This window comes from Chelonia mydas, chromosome 8 (assembly GCF_015237465.2).
Source record: "Chelonia mydas isolate rCheMyd1 chromosome 8, rCheMyd1.pri.v2, whole genome shotgun sequence".
In the NCBI taxonomy this organism is placed as follows: Eukaryota; Metazoa; Chordata; order Testudines; family Cheloniidae; genus Chelonia; species Chelonia mydas.
This window is the reverse complement of record NC_057854.1, coordinates 18871-36294: the sequence shown is the minus strand read 5'-3', so window position 1 is coordinate 36294 and position 17424 is coordinate 18871. Positions and strand designations below refer to the sequence as shown.

Here is a 17424-nt window from a genome sequence, read left to right as displayed (position 1 = left end):
GGGGTTAGACTAGATGACCTCCTGAGGTTCCTTCCAACCCTGATATTCTATGATTCCATGATTCATCAGATGCATGGAGTGGAAAATGCAGCAGAGAGGTATAAATACACAGCATATACCTCTCTACTGTATATACACAGCATATACCTCTCTACTGTATTTTCCACTCCATGCATCTGCATCTATTTAGAAAAGCTGGACGTGCACAAGTCCATGGGGCCGGACGAATTGCATCCGAGAGTGCTGAAGGAATTGGCGGCTGTGATTGCAGAGCCCTTGGCCATTATCTTTGAAAACTCGTGGCGAACGGGGGAAGTCCCGGATGACTGGAAAAAGGCTAATGTAGTGCCCATCTTTAAAAAAGGGAAGAAGGAGGATCCTGGGAACTACAGGCCAGTCAGCCTCACCTCAGTCCCTGGAAAAATCATGGAGCAGGTCCTCAAAGAATCAATCCTGAAGCACTTAGAGGAGAGGAAAGTGATCAGGAACAGTCAGCATGGATTCACCAAGGGAAGGTCATGCCTGACTAATCTAATCGCCTTTTATGATGAGATTACTGGTTCTGTGGATGAAGGGAAAGCAGTGGATGTATTGTTTCTTGACTTTAGCAAAGCTTTTGACACGGTCTCCCACAGCATTCTTGTCAGCAAGTTAAGGAAGTATGGGCTGGATGAATGCACTATAAGGTGGGTAGAAAGCTGGCTAGATTGTCGGGCTCAACGGGTAGTGATCAATGGCTCCATGTCTAGTTGGCAGCCGGTGTCAAGTGGAGTGCCCCAGGGGTCGGTCCTGGGGCCGGTTTTGTTCAATATCTTCATAAATGATCTGGAGGATGGTGTGGATTGCACTCTCAGCAAATTTGCGGATGATACTAAACTGGGAGGAGTGGTAGATACGCTGGAGGGGAGGGATAGGATACAGAAGGACCTAGACAAATTGGAGGATTGGGCCAAAAGAAATCTGATGAGGTTCAATAAGGATAAGTGCAGGGTCCTGCACTTAGGACGGAAGAACCCAATGCACCGCTACAGACTAGGGACCGAATGGCTAGGCAGCAGTTCTGCGGAAAAGGACCTAGGGGTGACAGTGGACGAGAAGCTGGATATGAGTCAGCAGTGTGCCCTTGTTGCCAAGAAGGCCAATGGCATTTTGGGATGTATAAGTAGGGGCATAGCGAGCAGATCGAGGGACGTGATCGTTCCCCTCTATTCGACACTGGTGAGGCCTCATCTGGAGTACTGTGTCCAGTTTTGGGCCCCACACTACAAGAAGGATGTGGATAAATTGGAAAGAGTCCAGCGAAGGGCAACAAAAATGATTAGGGGTCTAGAGCACATGACTTATGAGGAGAGGCTGAGGGAGCTGGGATTGTTTAGTCTGCAGAAGAGAAGAATGAGGGGGGATTTGATAGCTGCTTTCAACTACCTGAAAGGGGGTTCCAAAGAGGATGGCTCTAGACTGTTCTCAATGGTAGCAGATGACAGAACGAGGAGTAATGGTCTCAAGTTGCAATGGGGGAGGTTTAGATTGGATATTAGGAAAAACTTTTTCACTAAGAGGGTGGTGAAACACTGGAATGCGTTACCTAGGGAGGTGGTAGAATCTCCTTCCTTACAGGTTTTTAAGGTCAGGCTTGACAAAGCCCTGGCTGGGATGATTTAACTGGGACTTGGTCCTGCTTTGAGCAGGGGGTTGGACTAGATGACCTTCTGGGGTCCCTTCCAACCCTGATATTCTATGATTCTATGATTCTATGATTCTATGAAGAGGGTTTTAGCCCACGAAAGCTTATGTCCAAATAAATGTGTTAGTCTCTAAGGTGCCACAAGGACTCCTGGTTGTTTTTGCTGATACAGACTAACACGGCTACCCCTCTGAAACCTACCAGGATAGAGACACTCTAAGAGACAGGAAAGTGTTTGAATACTTTGGGAAGCATTTATCAGCTCTGTCTGCAATGCCACAACCCTGACAGGAGCTTTTACAGTCTGTAATGTCATGCTTTCCAAATTAATGATTTTTCTGGATTTTTTGTATCTGTGCCTGAGAGCATATATAGAACTGCAGTCAGCCTTGTTATACTCCTGCTTAACATATATGAAGTTACAGTTCTGCTTATATATTGTATGTATTTGGTAACAAACCACAAATAAATATACAAACTTTCTGCTTCTAGCACATCTACGTTCTGCTTAGCTATAGCAGACCACTCCCTAGCCCTTATTTAAGCACAGGGAAGAGTTCCCTCTTGTGGCTGGATAATATTACTACAAATTATATAATTATGCTTCCTTTCTTTCGGGTTGTAATTTAGATTCCATGGAATTAATGGACATGTGGTGGACATCATCTGGATGGTGTGGTATAAAAGTTTTATCAGTATGAGTATGGTATGGTAAGTAAGTAGTGAAGCTGAAAGTGAGTTATGTAGGTCATTCCAAAAGAGTGCCAATGAGGCCTTTATCACAACTCATCTTACAGGAAAACTATTTAAAATTTAATTATTCTATTTATTTTAAAAAACATTTATTAAGGCTACTTTTGTATCTCCTTCCTTCTCTCTCCGCCCCTCTGCCCCACCTCCATAGCTGTAAAGCCAGATGACTTGGTGACCATGGCCCAGATAGATCCTTTGAAGATCTGGAGGTCCATGAGTACAACTGTGCAGGACTGAAAAGGAGAGGAAAATATTATTAATATATTTTAACATGTTCAAAATGACCTACAAAAGGTTTTCTATGTATAAAAATGTCATAACTTAAGAGTCAGATATCTTGGTACCGTCTGGGGACAGAAACAAATCCCATATATCCCACTGAGAAGCTGGAATCTCCCCCCTCCCCCCCCAATAGTATAAAGCTTCCATTTCTAACATTGCAGACGTGTAATAAATTACACCATAAACCTGTTGTGATTCTTTTGTAATGGCAGCTACTTAAACTTGTTTAGATCTTTGGAAAGTTAAAAATAGTTCCTGGAGAAAATGGAATTGGGGAGAGAAAGCAGGTGTGGCAATCAGAGGTGCATGATAAATGAAAGCTAAGGCATGTGAATTGAAACAATTAACAGGTGGGCTATAAACTGAATTATTCGGGGGTATACCTGATAACCAGGTTAAAGTAAGGTTTTTGCAAGAAATGGATTTGACTTTGTAAAAAAACAGTAGGTGTTCCAAACTTGTGAAAACTCTGCTTCCCACATAAAAGTATTAGCAAGCAAGAAAAGAAGTGCATCTAATTAAAAATGCATACCATGGCATTTAGACAGAGAATACAAAGTTTAACCAAACAGCATATATTAGATTTGGGTGAAATAAAAGCGGAGGCAATCACAAAAGGAAGCAAAGGTGTCCAGCACTAGCAATACAAGCAACTATTTTGCAAAAGCATGCTGCTTTCAGCACAAATTGCAAAGAAATCCAAAAGAAAATTACATTCATGAACAAAGGACAAAGCTCTGATAATGGAGAAACTGTTGTCTTTTTTTTTTTTTTTTTTTTTTTGCACGGGGGGGTGTCTTAATATGTTTACAAAGCAGGGTAATACATCAAATTAGGTTGTGACTTAAATTATCTAAAAGTAAATTTCAAAAACAGTAATAGCGGCAAAGAGTCCTGTGGCACTTTATAGACTAACAGACATATTGGAGCATAAGCTTTCGTGGGTGAATACCCACTTCGTCGGATGCCACCATGCAACAGTACTGAAACTGTCTGCAAAAAAATCATTGCCAGCATATGCAAAAAGATAAATGACCCTCTATATTAAAATACAGAAATAAGTTTATTTAATTAAGTAGGTGCAAAATGAGCCTCTGTGGCAATGCAACAGTAATAGGTCTGTATAGGGACAGATCACTGATTGGGGCTTAACATTTTTTTCCCCGGCTTTAATGCTGTGTAGGACTTCTAGAGAAAATGTCCTTACTGTGCTTTAAAAATGTTAAAATGGAATGTTAAAACCACTGGTTACAACCTGTTCAGGAAGGAAAGAATGGGTAAAAGAGATGTAGGAAGGTGGCACTTTACATTAAAGGTTTCAGAGTAGCAGCCGTGTTAGTCTGTATTCGCAAAAAGAAAAGGAGTACTAGTGGCACCTTAGAGACTAACCAATTTATTTGAGCATGAGCTTTCGTGAGCTACAGCTCACTTCATCGGATGCGTTCAGTGGAAAATACAGTGACATTACCTGCTTTAGTGTTGTTGCTAACTCAGAACTGCAAATGGATCAGTGTTCTAACTAAAAAAGCCCTGGGTGTGGGAGGGGGTGTCCTAGCAGAATTTAGGGTATGTCTATACTGCAGCTGGGAGCGAGCCTCAGTTAGCTGTCAGCCTCAGCTGACAGACTCAGCTAGCTGGGCTTGAGCTAGCCTGCTAAAAATAGCAGTGGGGATGTTGCACCTTGGACTCTCAAGCCTAAGGACTGGGCTGGAGAGCCCCAGCTCCAGCCCAAACCACAGTGTCCACACTGTTCTTGTTAGTGTGCTAGCTCAAGTCCTGCTTGCATGAGTTTGTTGACCAGGCTGCGAGACTCGCTCCCAGCTGCAGGGTAGACATAGCCTTACAGACCACCAAATCAAACTAGAAAACAGGAGGAGTTATTTCTTAAGCACCTGTATTTGCTGTATTGAAAGAAAAATGGTGGTGTAATGTGGGACTTCAATTTGGGAGACATGGTCTTGTGCAGCCAGTAGTAAAATATCATTAGAGTTTCTAAAATATTATAGATTATTTTCTAACACAAAAGGTATTGCACACAACACTAAATAACGCTATTTTGGACTTCTTTATTATGGATAAAGATTAATTGATCACTGGACTGGAAGTTGGTGGTTGCCTAGGCACCAATGATCATTATGTGATTACATTTAGTTTGGGCAAACAGAGAACATGTCCTGATTCCATCCATTATGGGCAAAGAGAGGACAGTCCCAAACAGTAATATGTATATTTAGGGCTTCAAAAGGACTAATTTTCCAAAGATGAGGAAAATTATGAGGAAAATATATTGGGCAGAAAAATTTAGACAGAAAAATATGAATGATAACTGAGCGTTGTTTAAGAAGAGTTTAGTAGATGACCAAAAAGCCATAATTCTACAATTGTGAAAGAGGATAACTTTGTTTAAAAGACCATACTGGATGTGAGGTCAGGAAGGAACTTTCCCCAAGTCAGATTGGCAGACATCTTGAGGGTTTTTCACCTTCCTCTGCAGAATAGGTCACAATTCATTTGCTAGAATCATCTTGGTATATCTCACTTAATCAATTCATTGACATTGCAGGGGCCTCTGGGATTAGTGCATCTCAGTCCCTTGTGTTCGCTTCTCTGGCACGTCACCTGAGGACGGTAGTACTTTGGTCTGATTTTGGTTGTTGGGCTTGGTGTGCAGGTGCTGGGTGGTGTTTAGTGGCCTTGTGATATACTGGAGGTCAGACAAGATGATCTGATGGTCACTTCTGTCTTTAAACTCTCTAACTCTCTGACTCTTTATCTACACTGCCACTTTATAGTGCTGCAACTTTCTTGCTCAGGGGTGTGAAAAAAAAAATCCCTGAGCGCTGCAAGTTTCAGTGCTGTAACGGGGCAATGTAGAGAGTGCACCAGCTCTGGGAGCCATGCTCCCAGCACTGGTAGCTACTCCCCTCGTGGGGGTGGTTTTTTTACAGCACTGGGAGAGCTCTCTCCCAGTGCTGGTGCCGCGACTACACAGCCACGTTAAAGCGCTGCTGCAGCAGTGCTTTAACATTGCTAATGAAGACATACCCTAAGAGGATAAATGAAGGCCACAATTAGAAATAAAAGACTAATATATAACAAATGGAAAAGGGGGGGGGGTATAGATAGCAATCAGTATAAATTAGAAGTTAAGAAAGAGATTTGAAAAGGGAAAATTCCAAGGCTGATGCACCTAAGCACAATAAGGATTTTTTTTAAATGGTGAAATAGATCCATGACTCACCTCTGTAGTGAAAAACAGCGAAGAGGAACGCTGCTCACTACTAATGGCAATTATGAGTATCTATTTCAGAGGTTTAGTTATTAAAAATGAGGATTGCTGAATAATAAGGCAATAGTTGAAAACAAATTCCAGAAAGTTTTGTGAAATCTACATAGTAACAAGAGCACTTAATTCATTTAAATCACCACTTTAGACTCATCAGCAAGAATGAATTTCATTATCCTGCCTAGATCTTAGTATGAATTTGTGTGTTCAGTTTTTTAAAAACTACACTGCTTTCATCTCACTTCAGACTGGAAAATCTGTGGCTTTGTCTACATACAAAATTGCACTGGATTACATAAGAACTTAAGAATGGTCACACTGGGTTAAACCAAAGGTTCATCTAGCCCAGTATCCTATCTTCTGACAGTGGAGATACGAGGTGCTTCAGAGGGAATGAACAGAACAGGTAATCATAAAGTGATCCATTCCCTGTCGCCCATTCCCAGCTTCTGTCAAACGCAGGCTAGGGACACCATCTCTGCCCATCTTGGCTAATTGCCATTCATGGACCTATCCTCCATGAATTTATCTCGTTCTTTTTTGAACCCTGTTATAGTCTTGGCCTTCACAACATCCTCTGGCAAAGAGTTGCACAGGTTGACTGTGCATTGTATGAAGAAATACTTCCTTCTATTTGCTTTAAACCTGCTGCCTATTAATTTCATTTGGTGACCCCTAGTTCTTGTGTTATGAGAAGGAGTAAATAACACTTCCTTATTTACTTTTTCCACACCACTCATGATTTTATAGACCGCTATCATATTCCCCCTTAGTCTCTTTTCCAAGCTGAAAAGTCTCACTTTTATTAATCTCTCCTCATATGGCAACTGTTCCATACCTCTAATCATTTTTGTTGCCCTTTTCTGAACCTTTTCCAATTCCACTATATTTTTTTTGAGATGGGGCAACCACATCTGTATGAAGTATTCAAGATGTGGGCATGGCTTGGATTTATATAGAGGCATCATGATCTTTTCTGTCTTATTATCTGTCCCTTTCTTAATGATTCCTAATATTCTGTTCGCTTTTTTGACTACCACTGCACATTGAGCGGATGTTTTCAGAGAGCTATCCACAATGACTCCAAGATATTTTTCTTGAGTGGTAACAGCTCATTTAGACCCCATCATTTTATATGTATAGTTGGGATTATGTTTTCCAATGTGCATTACTTTGCATTTATTAACATTGAATTTCATCTGCTATTTTGTTGCCCAGTCACCCAATTTTGTGAGATCCCTTTGTAACTCTTCACAGTCTGCTTTGCACTTAACTATCTTGAGTAGTTTTCTATTATCTGCAAATTTTGCCACCTCACTGTTTACCTCATTTTCCAGATCATCTATGAATATGTTGAATAGGACTGGTCCCAGTACAGACTCTTGGAGGACACTGCTATTTACCTCTCTCCATTCTGAAAACTGACCATTTATTCCTACCCTTTGTTTCCTATCTTTTAAACAGTTACCAATCCATGAGAGGATCTTCCATCTTATCCCATGACTTCTTACTTTGCTTAAGAGCCTTTGGTGAGGGACCTTGTCAAAGGCTTTCTGAAAATCTAAGTACACTATATCCACTGGATCCCTCTTGTCCACATGCTTGTTGACCCTCCCCTCCCCCAAAGAATTCTAGTAGATTGGTGAGGCATGATTTCCCTTTACAAAAACCATGTTGACTCTTCCCCAGCAAATCATGTTCATCTCTGTGTCTCACAATTCTGTTCTTTATTAGTTTCAGCCAGTTTGCCCGATTCTGAAGTCAGGCTTACTGGCCTGTAATTGCCAGGATCACCTCTGGAGCCCTTTTAAAAAATTGGTGTCATATTAGCTATCCTCCAGTCATTTGGTACAGAAGCTGATTTAAATTATAGGTTACAAACCACAGTTAGTAATTCTGCAATTTCACATTTGAGTTCCTTCAGTTTTTAAATGGCTGACATTGATTTAACTTAATTCAATAAAGAATCAGTTTAAGCTAACTCACCATACACTAGATTTAAAGTGATTTTAACAGCGTCAACAGAGGCTTTTGCACCCACCAAAAATTGGTTTACAAACTGGTTTTGGTTAAATCAGTGTAACTCCATGTTTAGATGAGGCCTAGGATCAATTTTAAATGGTGCAAAAGATCAAAATTAATGAGCTCAGGGACTGTCTACTGCCAAGGCAGTATAAAATGTTGATCTTCTAATGATTAAAAAAGAAAAATTGTCCCAATCTAGCCTAGGATTTGTGGAATCATCATTTTAATTCAACCAGATTCTTTCCATATGGACCTCCCTGCAGGGACTCCCTCTGTGTCAACTCTGAAACAGAGCTATTAGGAATGAGAGTGTTAGCTGGGGCTGATTATTGGTGTTTACACTGCTGTACATTTTATTTCTGCCTTTGTATAGTGCTCTAATCAAGCTATTTTCGAGCAGGATTGTCTAGCTGATAGTCTGCTAAATAAATAATGGATAAAGGGTTTTGCCGTTCTTTTTAAAACATTAAAGCAAAGGGAAAGTAGCCTGCAGCAAAAGGGAGCTTCGAAAGCCCGCAGTGACGTGGCCATGGGAGCAACCTCCTGAAATGATATTAGGAAACTTAGATCTTCTGAGCCGGCGTGGTGGGAAAGTGCTCAGACCTGCCGCCGAGCATCTCATCCAGGTGGACGAATTAACATAAGCTTCATATTTCTGCACAGTTGCCAACTGCTTGGAAATGTATTGAGATCTGGAAAACCCCGGGGAGAAAGATTGCCCCCCACCCTGGGAACTGGTGAACCTGGTGCTTGTCAGTCTAAGTATTGAAGATGTTTATGACTCTTCGCCTTTACTGTAATCCTGGGCTCCCTGGCTCAGGGCCCATAAGTAATGGAACTGAGGGGGGCACACCCGCGCGCAGAGACCTGCTGTGAGGCAGTGTCTGGGGGGTTCTGCGGTGGGTTCCCCTGCTCCACCCGCAGGGCAGAGCCCCCAGAGGGTTGCTCCCTGTTAGGCTGGTATTCTGCAGTATTCGTGCAGCTCCAGCCGAGGAGCTCTCTATTCACGGGGCTATCTATCCTGCTCTCAAAGGACTGCGGGGGAAGCACTTGCAGAGGCGGCTGCGCAAGCTCAGTGCAATCTCACTGCGTCTCAGGCTCCCACTCGGCAAGAAGCCCAGAAAACCCCTAACAGCAAACCTCGGAGTAAATGGAGTTTCTACCTGGAGTCTTGGGGGTGATGTGCACGGAATCCCTGGGCTGAAGGGCGCGAACCCTTCTCCCTCCTCTTCGGTACCTGGCGCTAGACCCAGCTGCGGCGCTTAGTCACAGTTGGCCCGGCCCTAGGCACTAGGCGGCAGCACCGAGCCACTTATTTATAATTCCCCGAGATTCCCAATATTTTGCATCATCAGGAAATTCCCTTTCACTAGAAGCTGCAGCCTCTGCAGTGCGTGCACTGAGGGCGCTGTGCAGTCCTGAGCCAGCAGCATTTCTTCTGGCAACACACGGGTCACTCTGGGGCTCTACAGCAGAGTTGGGACCAGCATGCTGAGGCACTGGGCAATGCTTTCAGCCACAATCGACTGGATAAAGTGCAGCCGAGGGCTCTGGAGACGGGAAGGACAGGAAATCCCCCTTGTACACTAGGGCATTCCCCATGACGTGCAACCAGAGCCCTACAAGAATGCTCAGAGGAGGGAAAGGAGTGTTTCGTGTCCTACTCTCGCAAGATGCAGGGGTTTATGGGTCAGGGCTGGGCGCCATTGGTCTAACAGGGTAGAGTGCCCCCCGCTCTTCCTTGTGTAGGGGACACACCTCCAAGCCCTGCCCCAGGAGTGCTGGGGCCCTTCAAGGAGCCTCTCTTCTCCCGGCACAGCCAGGTGGAGTAGGATGCTCATTGCAAAGCCCAGGAATCCCAGAAATTCCCCTTTCCTGGGCCAAGCTGATCCCACCAGGGGCAGACTGCCAGCACCAGGGGAACCTCCTCTGCACTGGGGTTGTTAAAATACGCAGCACAGGCTGATCAGTCAGACCCCCGCCCGCACCTGTCATGTGAATGAGAGACGCAGAAGGGCAGCAAAGGGTGCGATTCTTACGAAAGGAGCAGAAAAACAAGCAGAAAATGTGCTAATCACAAACTGAAATGGGAGTGGGGGGTCGTTGTCTATCGGAGCTCTGTTTTTTGCAGTCTTCCCGGTAACATAGCTGGCCCTATTCCCTGCTTTGAACAGTGGGCTCCACTAATGGTTAATACTGGGGTTATCTTCCAGCATAGGTGGTGAAACTAGAAGTGCTGCTGTACCCCTTGGCTTGAGGTGGTTTCCGTCATATACAGGGTTCACAGTTTGGTTCAATGGCTCTCAGCACCCACGCTATACAAACTGTTCCAACTCCTGTGTGTTCCAGTCCCCCAGGTTCAGGAAATCCGCTTCCCAGGGCGCTCCACAGCCATTCCTGGAGCAGATCAAGTGCCCAAACAAGCCCTGCTCTTCCCCTGCCTAAGCTTTCCACGCCCAGCCCCAGAACAGGCAGCTCTGCAGGGCTGAAAGAAACGCTGGAGCTGCTCTTCCTTTCGCCAGTTCGCTCCCTTCCCCCCCCCCAGTCGGGTTCGCCTCTTTCCACCCCCTCCCAGAGCCGGAATCGCCATATAAGGAGCAGGAAGGCTCCCGCCGGAACCGGGACTTATAAGGCTGTTTCCTAATATGGACTCTGCGGCCGGGGGCTTCCGGCGGCCTGGGTTGAGGCGGCGACTGGGACCCGAGGAGGACAGCGGCGGGGGGGCTCGTGCGCTGACCCCCAGAGAAACCCAGCGATAGGGTGAGAGGGGTATAGGACCCTAGGGCGGGCGCGGGGCTCTTGTTCCTATCTGGGCTGGGCCCCCACCTCCCGGCTTCCCCCAGTGCCAGCCACTGACGCCAGGCTGGGTCTTCCAGCCTGGCTCCATATAAGGGTTTCCTGTCCGCCATATATGGCCATGTACGTCATGGCCGGGGCGGCCCGCGGCCGATGGGGACTCGATATATAGGGGCGGCTCTAGGGCGGGCGAAGAGCTGATAGCTTCCAGCGGGCAGAGCCGGGGGAGCCCCGGGCTGAGCGCTTCTACCGGGCAGAGCCAGGGGGAGCCCCAGGCCGCTGGGAAGGGGAGCCAGCATATATCGAGCCCAGCAGCAGCACGCGACTGGCGCTTCTGGCCGGCCGCCTGGCCCCTGGTGCGCAGCATCCCTGTGTCCCAGGCAAAGCCCACTCCCCGCATGGCCGTGGCCAAGGCGGAGATGCAGCTCCTGCCCCCGCTGCAGATCTCTGACCCCTTCAGCTCCTTTCCACACTCGCCCCCCACCATGGACAGTAACTACCCCAAGCTGGAGGAGATGATGCTACTCAGCGGCGGGGGCCCCCAGTTCCTCACCTCCAGCGGGGCCCCTGAAAACAGCGGTTTCAACCCTCCCGGAGAGCAGCACTTCGAGCATCTCGCTGCAGGTAAGCGACAGTCTCTGTCCGCAGGGGGTTGGGAGTGGGAGTCTGTGGTGGGGACACTCGTTGGGAAATGTCCCCCTCCCCCGCCCGAGCCCTTGGTTCTCGGGCGCTGTAGGGGAGCTCTAGTAGGGCAGGTGCAGTTTGCTCGGGATTCCGCCGGGCTAATGATGCATCAGCCTCGCTGGCTGCGCTAGGGGGATTCTCTCTACATGCGTCAGCTGCTCTTAGCGATGGGCTTTCTGCTGCTGGAGCGCTGCCAGGAGCGCGCTGCAGTATGTAACGCTCAATTTTTAATTAGCCCGGGGGACGGGGGTAGCCCCGTTGGGGCCGGGCAGGGCTAGCCCGGGGAGAGGGCTGGGTGTAGCAGCGCTGGGGCTGGGCACGGCTAGCGGGGGGGAGGGTAGCAGCCCTGGGACTGCAGCATCTCTTGGAAGTAACGGCTACTCTTCTCTTTTCAGACACGTTTCCCGAGATCTCTTTGAATAATGAGAAACCCTTGGCAGAAACCAGCTACCCCAATCAGACAAGCCGGCTGCCGCCTATAACCTACACGGGCCGCTTCTCTCTGGAACCAGCGCCCAACAGCAGCAACACTCTCTGGCCAGAGCCTCTGTTCAGCCTTGTTAGTGGGCTGGTGGGCATGGCTAACCTACCCACCACTTCTACACCTTCTTCATCACCAGCCTCCTCATCCTCACAGACCCCGCCCCTGAGCTGCTCTGTCCAGGCCAGCGACAACAGCCCGATCTATTCAGCAGCACCAACATTTCCCAATTCTAGCTCTGAGATTTTCCCTGAGCAGCAAACCCAGTCCTTCCCAAACGCTCCCAGTACCTCGCTCCAGTACCCTCCCCCAGCTTATCCGGCTGCTAAAACCAACTTCCAGGTGCCAATGATCCCAGACTACTTATTCCCCCAGCAACAGGGGGAATCTCTCAGCCTGGTCCCAGCTGATCAGAAACCATTTCCAATGCTAGAAACCAGACCCCAGCAGCCCTCTCTCACGCCTCTCTCCACTATCAAAGCTTTTGCTACCCAGACTGGCTCCCAAGATCCGAAGACGCTAAACACTACGTATCAGTCCCAGCTAATCAAGCCAAGCAGGATGAGAAAATACCCCAACCGACCTAGCAAGACCCCTCCTCATGAGAGACCCTATGCATGCCCAGTGGAGTCCTGTGACAGGAGGTTTTCCAGATCTGATGAGCTGACCCGGCACATTCGGATTCACACAGGACAAAAACCTTTTCAGTGCCGTATTTGTATGAGGAATTTCAGCAGAAGCGATCACTTGACCACTCATATCCGAACCCACACCGGGGAGAAGCCATTTGCCTGTGATATTTGTGGTAGAAAGTTTGCCAGAAGCGATGAGAGGAAGAGACACACTAAAATTCACCTGAGACAGAAGGATAAGAAAGCAGAAAAGTCAACTCCAGCCTCTACTGCTTCTCAGATTTCCACCTACTCCTCCCCCCCAATGACAACTTCCTACCCATCTCCAGCCGCCACCACTTACCCTTCTTCAGTACCTACATCTTATTCCTCCCCAGTGTCTTCTTCCTATCCATCTCCAGCACACACCACTTTCCCTTCCCCCTCAGTAGCAACTACATATCCTTCTGTTACTGCCACTTTTCAGGCCCAGGTATCTACCACTTTCCCCTCTCCAGGGATTACCAATTCTTTCAGTTCACAAGGGACTTCAGCACTTTCAGAAATGTCATCAACTTTTTCTCCAAGGACAATTGAAATTTGTTGAGACTGTAAAGACGGAAATATAAAAATAGCTGATTGGTACTATCAGACTGAATGGAGTCTGTCCGTTACTAAAGAACATCATACGTAGCAAGGCCATCCTAAGTTTTCTTTAAACTTCAACTGCCTGAAACAACTGCCATTTAAGTTCTCCACTTCTGTCAAAAGACTTAATTTGCATGGACAATGGATATAATTTCAATATAATTTTCCCCCATAAACATTTTACTGAGAGAGGAACTTTTATTAAATACATAGACAATGTAAAATGTACATGTGCCATGGTATGGTTTTGCTTTCCTTTGGGTACTATTGATGATGTGAAAATTCTTTGCGTATTCATATTGTATTATTTGGAGTTAGCAGGCCCATATTTTGTAAATGGTAATTCTATTCTAGTGACTATGCTGTAATGAGTTTTAAACTTATTTGAGAACAGCACTTACTATGTATTCAAGCATGTAAGAGTGATGTTTTGTAAATATCACCTGATGAGACACTCATATGGCAAAAGTTTGTTTTTAAAGTTACATGTCTTGGTGCCTTTTTGTGAAGCCTTGCTGACGTCATGCATTTGTGTGAATGGATGCTTTGCATCTAGCCTTAAGGTGAAAGGGATTTTATTAAAAGAATGTAAGGGAGACTGGTGGGGGGGGGGGGGGAATTGAGAAGGAGCTAGAAGACAGAATGTAAGCAAAAAAACCTCTCAAAGTCTATTTTTGTTACTGAAATGTAAATTTATAAATATATATTCAGGAGTTGGAATGTTGTAGTTTACCTACTAAGTAGGCAGCAATTTTGTATGTTATGAACATGCAGTTCATTATTTTGTGGTTTTCTTTTTACTTTGTAATTGTATTTGTTTAAACAAAAAGTGACTGTTTAGCTTATAAACACATCGAATGCGCTTTACTGCCAATGGGATACTTGGTGTACAATACCCTTCAGAAAAAGTAAATAAAATATCAAAACAGTGCATTTTTTCTTTAAGGCTTGTGTATGTGGGAAACATGCTTTTACCCATATCCTTGACTCCTTCCCCTCAGTTAAAGATCTGTTTTTTCCTCAATAGATTTGTTGTAACTTCCATGGAACTGAGCTAGGTGTCTCTGCAGTGAGAAGGTGAGATGTCTCAAGAGCTGTAGCAACCTCATTTAATTAATTGGGAGTAATTGGTGTTACATCTTTAACTCTCATCCTCTTAGTAAGGAAGAGGTAGAACATTCTGATGATCCATCCCTCTTACTATTTAAGAGAGGATACAGAGCATGTATCATAAGTTATGTGTACTACCCATTTGTCAAATATCTATATAAGCCTTGAGCCTGGCTGCTCACTTGGATGGAAGGGTCATTTGGTTAATTCTGTTTTGCCAGAGGGTAATATAGAAGAGAATCTTAGTTACTGCTTGACTTCAGGTAAAAAAAAAAAAAAGTGAAAAAACAAGCATATTGCTTGGATTTATAGCTAGTAGTGAATGGGGAGGGGCACAGAATATGAGTGAGAAGAGGGAAATCATACCAAAGGAGCTGGGCAGATTAGAAATATGGGAAGGTAATAAAATTATATATAGTGTGGAAAATACATTTTGAATATATGTGGGGGTGGGAATAATTTTAAATCAGAGTCAACTGATGGAAGCCTACTGCTAGTAGCAGCAATTTAGCTAGGTGTTTGTACCAGTAAATATAACACAGAGCATTCCATTCTGGTCACCCCAGTGCAGAAAAAAAGACAATGTGGAGAGAGACTTCAGTGAAGAGCAATGAGGTATTCATATGATAGTGACTGGTGCCATAGAAATTAATATAACTAGAGAACTGCTGTGATTGAGTACTCCTGCCACTAGTTATTAATCATTGTGACTGCTGTACAAAAAGATCTCAAACAGGGTAGGGCTCCTAGAACTAGGCTCAGTGATTTTTTTTTTTTTTTTAAATGTATAGAACTATGCCTTGCAAGAACTCAAGACAGGTAGAAAAAGAGTTCAAATAAGTACCCAGATCTTCAGCTAATGTAAATAGGTGTAGCTCAATGCTGCTTTACCGCAGCTGAAGCTATGTGTGATCATTAGTAGATTGCCCCCAGCACAGTCACCAACCTTCTCAGGAAAAGTGAGGTGCTAAAGAAGGTTGTTTGTAAATACCATAGACTAAGACTCAATTGAGAGCATAGCCCCATGTAGAATGTATTGGAGATGAGTCATCCATTCTGGACATGACAAAGGTATGAATGGCTGTGGTGAACTCTACACCTTCTCACCAAGTGTAAATGAAAATAACTACAGCTTCAAACTCAGCTCTGTTCACTCTTTGAGGGAATCTTGTTTGAGCTACTTCCTCAGCTCTTGCTCTGGAGGACTTAAAACTCCTCAGCATTTGTCTAGCATTCTAGACCATTGTGACAAAGTGTAAATCTACTTTTTTGCCTGTTTCCAGGGTAACATTGTTACACTGATCATAGATTCTCTTTCATTTTCAGAATTAATCAGTTTCTTAATGACACCAGATCAGGTGATGCTTTGCCCCTTCAAATACCAATCATCTATAATTTGCCACTATGGAGCTGTAATCTAGGGTATCATTAGTTTTAAGATTTAGAACCATCTGTAGCTTCAGAGCTCACCTCAGTAAAATCCTATATTTTTTGGTCAGAGTGTTTGTCTCTGTCCCAGCATCTGGGGGCGGGGGTTCATTCTAGCTGTCTTGGTCACAAATCTCTCTTCCTGGGAAGACAGGGAGGTTTTAGAGGATTGTTTACCAAAACAGCCAATCTGTAAAATCCACTAACTGACTACTCCTTTTCAGGAAATGAGTTGTCCTTTCTGGGATTCTCTGACAGACAAACTTAGGCCTGTGAGGCAGCTGAAGTTTGGTCTGCTGTACTGATGGCTAAAGATCAAAGAATTAATTCCTTCCCATGGTGAATTTACTTTTTATACCCAGAGCCAAGGCTACCCACAGATGATCACAGAAGCATTTCCCTTCAATGAGTCACTGTGGGAGCATTCCTGGTTGGCAGCGCATGAACTGGGGGGAAAATGCTATTTACCTCCACTCTCCTCCCCAATTTTCACAACCATTAACCCTAAGTGGTGGCCTAGAAACCACTTATCGCCCCTAGTCTAATCAATGGTGTGAGACATGGATGTATCTCTTATACCTCCCAATTTGACCACAGGTGATGGGCATTACACTTGTTTTACCCAAAGTACTTTTTCTGTCTGAAGGTGTAAAGCTAAAAGGTCTGGAAAGCATTTTGTCATTCGGTATATGAAGAGAGATTTCATGTCTATGATATGCCTTGCTTGTACATTGTCTGTGGTTTGCTTTCTGGATCAGCTAGGTTAATATTTTTTAATCTTCTCCCATCCTAATTCTAGATGAGGAAAATCCTGCTCTTGCAACCATGTTGGAACAGTATGAACCCAATCAGTGGCTCAAAAAGACTGTTTCCAGTGAAATTCCCAGGTTATCTGAAGATGCCGAGCTATAAACTACCATCTGTTTAAAAATAAAATCTTTATTTCGAGAAGCACATGCAAACCCAGACGTGATCCCAGAGAAATAAGATGGGAACAGAAGGAAGGTGCTAAAAGTCAGCATAGGCCTGCAGTAGGGCTCGGATGCTCTAGACACCCACAGAGAGCTGGTCGGCTGCATTACACGCAGCTGTTCATCACTGAAAGCCAAACTTCAATCTGGCCATCTAATGACAGGAAAAACCTTGCGTCATCCCCATCCCCGTCCCAACAACTTTCGCTGTCCGGGAGCGGGATCCAGCCCTGACGTGCGCGAGCTCCATGGCGCGGACACGCGGGGGCAACCCCGGGCTCCGGCCGCGGCCTGCTCCCATCCCCCGCGCGCCGAGGAAGGAAGGTGCCGCTTCACAGCCCACATCCGGCCCGGGCGGGCTCTGGCTGAAGTGCGCGTTAGGCCGGAGCTCGTGGCGGGGCGGAGTCGTTCTGCGGCTCGGGCCCTGCTCAGCGCCCCGTGGCCGGCGCAGGAGCCCGCCGTTTCCTTCGCCAACCCGGGGCCGCTGCTCTGGGCACCAGCCCCGCCAGGGGCAGCAATCACGTCATCTGGCCCGAGGCCCGGCCAAGGCTGCAGAAACGGCACCCTTCGCTCCCGCAGGAACTGCACTGCCATATATGGCCCTTCCTCCGCTCCTAATATGGCGCTTCCTAGGCCCATACAAGGCGTTTCCTTCCCGGCGGCGC

The 17424-nt window shown here is 45.6% G+C and overlaps 1 protein-coding gene across 1 annotated transcript; it reads left to right on the top strand.

Moving 5' to 3' along the window:
* The first annotated feature begins 10647 nt into the window (after positions 1-10647).
* Positions 10648-14181, top strand: EGR1 (early growth response 1). The gene is made up of 2 exons (XM_007064972.4): positions 10648-11450; positions 11906-14181. Exons 1-2 carry the CDS (start codon positions 11225-11227, stop codon positions 13207-13209), a joined length of 1530 nt encoding a protein of 509 aa, XP_007065034.2. The 5' UTR covers positions 10648-11224; the 3' UTR covers positions 13210-14181.
* The last annotated feature ends 3243 nt before the right edge of the window (positions 14182-17424 follow it).